This window comes from Lactuca sativa, chromosome 4, assembly GCF_002870075.4.
Source record: "Lactuca sativa cultivar Salinas chromosome 4, Lsat_Salinas_v11, whole genome shotgun sequence".
Lineage (NCBI taxonomy): Eukaryota > Viridiplantae > Streptophyta > Magnoliopsida > Asterales > Asteraceae > Lactuca > Lactuca sativa.
This window is the reverse complement of record NC_056626.2, coordinates 323639845-323647447: the sequence shown is the minus strand read 5'-3', so window position 1 is coordinate 323647447 and position 7603 is coordinate 323639845. Positions and strand designations below refer to the sequence as shown.

At 37.9% G+C, this 7603-nt stretch overlaps 1 protein-coding gene across 4 annotated transcripts; it reads left to right on the top strand.

The window, feature by feature from the left end:
• The first annotated feature begins 5409 nt into the window (after nucleotides 1-5409).
• On the top strand, nucleotides 5410-6800 carry LOC111912399 (uncharacterized). 4 transcript variants are annotated; one of them, XM_023908132.3, is made up of 3 exons: nucleotides 5410-5567; nucleotides 6150-6356; nucleotides 6461-6800. In XM_023908132.3, exons 2-3 carry the CDS (start codon nucleotides 6189-6191, stop codon nucleotides 6662-6664), a joined length of 372 nt encoding a protein of 123 aa, XP_023763900.1. In that variant the 5' UTR covers nucleotides 5410-5567; nucleotides 6150-6188; the 3' UTR covers nucleotides 6665-6800. The 4 variants fall into 4 exon arrangements, with proteins under 4 accessions (XP_023763900.1, XP_023763902.1, XP_023763901.1 ...); XM_023908134.3 differs by having other exon boundaries at nucleotides 5422-5567; nucleotides 6153-6356; XM_023908133.2 differs by having other exon boundaries at nucleotides 5523-5670.
• The last annotated feature ends 803 nt before the right edge of the window (nucleotides 6801-7603 follow it).

Sequence of the window (7603 nt, the reverse complement as noted above, 5' to 3'; positions counted from 1 at the left end):
AACATTGCAAGATCTCAAATACTTCCCACTATCCCGGGAACCAACCCCCAACCCAACCCTAGAGGTCATGGTTTCTTTGATACGCGTATGGGTCCTGTGATTTCAGTAGTACGGGCCCATACTACCTTCTACACCTACCCATATTTGTATCAAGTATTACCACAACACCCTAGCGAAAAACATACATAACAAGCACTCAACCCTCACTCCTAGAGGAACACTGGAAATCTCCCACAGAGGAACCCTAGGCTAGCAGGCATCATAAATCAGGCAACATTATCATGAAATCCTGAAGATCCCTAGCCTAGTACTAGCATGTTGTTCTATCAAAGCTCAAAAACAATTATCATGTATGGTATTTTGGGGTTACTTACTGGATCTGGCTGATCGTACCTCCGCGTCCTCCTTTACTCATTTTGAAAACCATTTTAAATTCTCTTTTGAAAAACTCTCCTTGATTTGAGACTGGATTCACACGAATGTTCCTCCAATTCACTCAAACCAAGGCGCTGATACCAACTTGTAACGCTCTAAAAAATTTCAACCGATTTAAACTTTTCAAAACAACCCGGTTTCATAAAATTATTACAAAAAGGTTTTCAATACAATCGTTATCAGAGTCTTCCCAGAACCACAACATAAAACATAATCATGAGGAGCGGTACGATCACGCCTTTGCCTTGCCACGGTCTCCTGAAGAACCTGAAAAACATTAAACCACAACTGTAAGCCCGAAAGCTTAGTGAGATACCCCCAGAATACCAACCACATATACTATACATGCACAACATGCCATCTCATAACAGAGCACAGAGCAGCCATGCACTTCGGGCCTACTGTGAGACTGGTCCGCCACACCGGCCAAGAGTCCACCTGGTCCAACCTCCGAGTCTATCCATATACATCAAGTCTACAGTGTGATTGGTCCGCCCGCACCGAGCCTTCAATCCACCTGGTCCACTCTCTAAGTCTATAGTATGACTGGTCCGCCCGCACCGGGCCTTCAGTCGGTCTGGTCCACTCTCCGAGCCTCGGCACGTCTGGTCCGCCCTCTTGGGGCCTGCAGCCTATCCGGACCGCTCGCTGGGCCTTCGGGATAACATGTCCACCCTGGGTATGTTCGCCTACAGCACAAAGCAGGACCCGCCTCAACCCAAACCTCAGTCCAACAACCATGTTCACATAAACATTCAATCATATAACAATTCACATTCAATCAAGCCGATCTAGCAGATCACATAACATATCATCATCCTAACCAGGATACCGACCTAACCGGTCACTAGCATAGCATCATCCTATATATCAGGATACCGACCTTAACCAGGTCTCTAACATATACCATCCTAACTACCAGGATGCAAACATATCAAAGCAATAACATAACAACGATACCCGGATCACAATCCGATAAAGGGCCGGCCTTGGTGCCTTAGACCCTGTTGATATAGTGAGGATAACTCACCTCGCAACTGCCGACTGAAAAGATAAGACCAAGATGCTCCGACCACTGACACAATCTCCACCACTAGACGACACCAACACTGAACTCAAACAAAAGCCAACAATTACCAAAATGCCCCTGGAAGTCAACTGGTCAATCCCTTGGTTAAAGTCAAAGTCAAAGTCAACCTCCTGACTGACTCTACTCGCCGAGTCAACCCGATGACTCGCCGAGTCCCCATGCTCAAAACTTCCCCAATCTGCGACTCAACTCGCCGAGTCACCCCGAGACTCGCCGAGTCCCACAACTCTGAGTCCCCTCTCACTCAACTCACCGAGTCCTCCCTTGACTCACTGATTCATGGCTCAACCAGAAGAAAGTTAGGACCTCACGACCAGACTCGCCGAGTCCAAGGCTATCTTCAACCTACTCGCCGAGTTGTTCTTCCAACTCGCCGAGTTCCTGACCATCTTCAAGCAACTCGCCGAGTACACCTTTGTGACTCGCCGAGTGCCTCTAGATCTTAACCCATATAGAAGCCTTCCAGGCCATGCAGTTGATCCAAACCATAGATCTACCCTTCTACAACCCATCCATCACGTAAAGTGGCAAACTTTACGTGAATCCAAAGAGATCTAGGCATTTTACACTCTAGGGCTAGGGTTTGGGACAAGATGGCTTCACCAAACACTCAAGAACAGGGACTTTAATGCACTCTAGACCTTCTCCATTCCAGATCTGAGGTAGCAACCTTAGATCTAACCTCCAAACTCAAAATACCACAAGCTAATCTTTCCAAATACTCCAAAATGATGAATCTAGATGAATAACAGCCCAAGAATCGAAATAATACCTCAAAAGGAAGCTCCAACAGGAGAGAAATCCAAATCTTAGCAAAGCCCCTTGCTCCAAGCCTCTTAACTCTCCAAGATCTCCTCCAAAATCCCTTCTCCAAGGTTCAAATGCACTCAAATCCCTCACAAACGCGCCTTAGAGTTTTCTGGACTTCAAGAGAGGGTAAAAAGGTTGGGGAGAGGGTATAATGTCCTTTATATAGGGCTCATCCTTCGAAATTAGGGTTTTCTCCACTCAGCACCTACTCGCCGAGTCCAGCCTCCGACTCGTCGAGTTGGCCACTTAACACACGACTAGAGTCGCGACCCTACTCGCCGAGTCCACCCATGGACTCGCCGAGTTGCCCTTCCACATTTACACTTTGAATCCTAAACTTGCACTCCTGAACTCGGGATGTTACATGTTTAATCTCGATTCTGCCCTTCTATTTGTGACTGGGATGCCGAGGATCACAAATAAGGTGTGAATAACCATACGAATCACGTGGTGCACCCAATGCTACTATCACCTAATCAATGTGCCGGTTAGCCACACACGCTCCATTGATCTATGATAAGAATCGAGCCACCCTTCGCTACCAATGTCATCCCCAAATTAGTGTGTCAGTTAACCACACACGCTCCACTAACGTTTGACAAGGGTACGAAGTGTAATTCCATGAATTAGCATACAATTTCACATTTTGCCTAAAGTAACTATGATTTGGGAATTTGTAAAAGCATTTAGTTACTTTGTACTTCATTATACTTATAATGGAAGGTTTCTATCCTATCCTACCCGTTCGGCTAACGACCCTCCACTAGTCAAGAGTGCGGTGGGTAAGAGTGGATACCCATTCAATTGCCATTTTATAGGCAATTTCCTTAGACACCCCTTATAGACCAGCTTCGTGAATGAGGCCTACTAACGGTAAGACTGACTCTTTACACACATATATATAATATTAGACTTTTAATATTACATATATATATATATATATATATATATATATATATATATATATATATATATATATATATATATATATATATATATATAGTATAGGGTGTATTTTACACTTTTAAAATACTAGGTGGTTTTATTAACTTTCTCTTTTAATTAAACCTTTAATTAATTTAACAAAACCATGAGGGTGTAATTTGAACCTTTTCAAAATACTAGGGTTTTAGAATTTAACATTTCAAAATTAAACTTTCAATCAACTTTTAAATTCCAAAACTTGAGGGCAAGTTTTGAAACATTTCAAAACATTAGGGTTTAGAATTTAAATATTTCAAAATTAAACTTTTAATCAAAAATTTAAATTCCAAAACTTGAGGGCAAGTTTTGAAACTTTTCAAAACATTTGGGTTTAACTATTTAAATTTCAAAAACAAAATCTTTTAAGTTCAAATTTAAACTATAAAACCTAAAGGGGAAAATTGAAACTTTTTCACAAGATAATTCAAATCTAATTACAAATAATCAAACTTTATCTAATAAAACAAAAGATTATCTAAATTTTGACAACTATCTTCTATTTTGGCAAGGATAATCTCCAAATATTGATAAAAATCGGATTTTATTAATAAAAAACATATTAGGTAATTATCCACATCCAAAACAGGTCAAAATCCCGAAATCTGCTCCATCTGTGACTCTGACTCGTCGAGTTCACTATGGACTCGGCGAGTTCAGACATGGACTTGTCGAGTTCACTATGGACTCGGCGAGTTCAGACATGGACTCGGCGAGTCCAACCCCCAGAAACCAAAAATTTCGATTTAAGCATGAATAATCAATTATAGCATCAAATACATCAAACAAACAGCCCTAGGCTCTGATACCACTTATGGGTTTTGAGCAAAACATCATTCCTATGGTGTATATGCAAACCCTAATAGCTTTTTGGATCTAGTTTGTCTAATGAACATGCAATTGAATATCCAAAGCTATAAACCATAGATCTAGCATACAATTAATCATAGTAACATAAAATATGTTTTAGATCTGACCTTTGATTGTTATATAGCAATAACAATCAATCCTTAGCTTCAGAAAGCTTAGTGCCTCAAGTGCTGCACCTCTAATGGAGTCACAAACACCACTAAGCAACAAGATGAAGAAGAAAAGAGAGGGGAGGCACCAAAAACGGCTGGAAACCCTAATCCAAGTGTTGGCCACGTTTTTGGTGCATAGAGGGCCTTTATATACATATAGGCTATTAGGGTTTACAACTAGGAAACCCTAATCTGGCTGCTTAAGCCCTAAGCAGCCCATGGACTCCTTTAACATATCCTTTAGACGAATTCTTAATGGGCTTCCCATAGAATTCGTCCAACCTATATTATTTAGGTAATCCATAGCCCAATTGCAATTATCTTATAATTGCAAATCCATTCCCTTTAGTTTAATTAATCTCTTTTAGCCACAAAATTAATTCTTAATTAATTTTTTACTAATATTAATTAAACAATATGATTTCTCCTTTAATATATTATTCTCATAATATATTAATAAATCATAATTAAATCTTTCTCTCCTTAATTCATCCTACATATTGTTATGGTGAAGGCAATCCAAAAGGACCATGCTCATAATCGGGTCAAGTACATACCAAAATAGTTATGGACTTAGACACTAATCCAACAGTATCAAGGTGGACTCAATCGTGTGTCCTGTATGTTCCCTTACTATCGAGACAATCGATCATATCTTTGGTACTCATAACGAGCGGATTGATATATGGTTGCGTATTGTTATTTGGTGGGGGTATTTAAACTTCAGCTTATACTACAGGGCAATCTCTTCTTTCTTGGTTAAACTCGATTTCATTGAGGCTTTTGAAGCACTGATTTTGGCATGACTCTTCCTAGGAAATCGAACATTTTTTATGATATCGTTGATAAGGCAATTTTTTGGATTGCCAATAGGTATAACAAAGCAAACTTAGGATGGTCTTCTTGGCTGGCTACATAATCCTACTCGTAGCTCCTTTATTGATGTAAAATTGAGCATTTTTTATGATATTGTTTATAAGACAATTTTTTGGATTTTCAATAGATATAACAAAGCAAATCTAGGAAGGTCTTCTTTGGTAATTCCTTGGCTAGTTTACTAATAAAATCTCATTGGTTAAAAAAAATACACTAAAACCATATAAAATGATATGTTTTTTGATTCTTGAGAACCAGGAGCCTGTAATATAAAGCCCATTCGAATTTCGAAACCATATTTGTATCAGTTGTGAAAGAAGCAGAAACGAGACGAGCTTTAGAGGGGTTTTCAGGTGCAAACAAACTCTCTTCAACTTAATTAGATCAATCACATACACATATTTATCCAATTTCCCTTTACTACCGCAAATCTTTCGTTGGCATCATTGAATCAATGTAGGGTTTATGTTTCTTACATAATTTACTCTTTCTAGGGTTTTACCCAAATCATTAACTTGAATCATATGCTTCGTGAAATGCGTTTTCCCCTTACATTATCTCATCTTTTCTATTAGAATCGTACAAAGTAATTTCTTTGAAAGAAATCAGCGCTTCCCTGAAGAAATTACTTACTACCAGATTCTAATGCCTTCGTATTTGAAGTGATTTACTTTTAATTATCTGTTTTGATTGTAAATCTGTCATACATTGATAATGGGTGTTTTACTATGTCTATTTCTTTAGCTGATTATCTTCATTCACCTATTTGTTTGTGGTAAGTGAAATCGGTATTCCCCTGATTAGGGTTTGTATGTTAATAGTGAAATCAAAGCGATTTCATTCACTGATTTCTGATTTTAGCATTCTTTTAGACATATATAAATCGCACATTCTTCATTTCTTTTTCTAATTCCTGAATGATTATTGTATTGTAGAAGATTCTGTAATTTACATTTCCTCCAACAAAAAGCATCATGTTCACCACAACAGTAAAATACCTTGGCACAAAACCAAAACCAGCAATGAAAGCATTAGAGCCCAGATTTCGACCAGAGCAAAATCAAACAATCACCAGGGCTATTTTCGACATTTTAAAGGAACATGGTCCTCTCTCTGTTGCTCAAACATGGGAACGTGTCCAGGTGGCGATATCTTTACAAATATGCATTTTCAATCTGATTATTTGATTCTTATTATTATATGTATGATAATGATGATTATCACAAAAAAAAAAAAAAAAATGTAGGAAGTTGGTGTGAAAGATTTGACAAGTAAAACACAAATGAAGACTGTATTGAGGTGGATGAAAGAGAGACAGAAGCTTAAGCAAGTATGCAACCATGTGGGGCCCAATAAGCAGTTTTTGTACACAACATGGTTCACTGAATCGCCAGCTGTCAACCAAATAAGGTCTGGAGGGGTTAAGTCGGCTAGATCGAAGGCTTCTTAAACTTTGTTGGATGCAATTTATCATCCAAATAGACAAAATGTTGTTCTTTTGATTTTGATCATGCAAAATGGTTTTAGACATAAGTTATGACATTTTTGCATTTGAGTTTTCTATCTTATGCTTTGATTTTGTGACATTTTGAAGAATTTTATTGTCTGATAGTTTTGTTGGATGGAATGGAATGACGAAATAATACAATAGAGGGATAATGGAATGAGTTATTAGATTCAATGATCATATAATGGAATGAATTTTCATATTAATTTTATGTATTATAGAGTAAATTATAGAAATGGTTCATGTGTGTTCGTTGAAATAATGCATGTATAGTCCATAAGAATGAGTTGTTGCACTCATGGTTCGTAATTTGTCATTTTGTTGTTTGGTTTCACCCTTGGTTCATTAGGCTAACCACATATGAGGGTATTTTGGTCATTTCACATGTTCCTCCGTTCTTCTTTCGTTTGCTTCTTTATCATTTGTTTTCTTTATCTTTGGTCTTAATAACATAAAAGACAAATACAAGATTGTTCGTTTAGATTTGACTTCATTCTCATGTTTGTTTGTCTCCCTCATTTTCAATCATAAAAAGATTGCATACATACACCTTGAAGTTGCACATAAACACCAAGAACACACATCAACACCTAAAACGTTGCAAAACAATTGACAATATATGGGAACAAACACAAACACCTCTAACATCACCCAAACACCTAAAGCACTAGAAACAACACATTATACATGAACTAACTTTATACATAGCGGTTTACAATTGGTAATAAATTAACTAAGCATAGGATAATCATGTCATCACAACAACAAATATAATGATAGGGTAAGGGGGAGGTAGAATGGTGGGTAGCCTTAGCTATTTTCAAATAAGGCATCTAGCAAAAAAAAAATTGAGAAGGAAAGTGAGTGAAATTGACAAAAAAG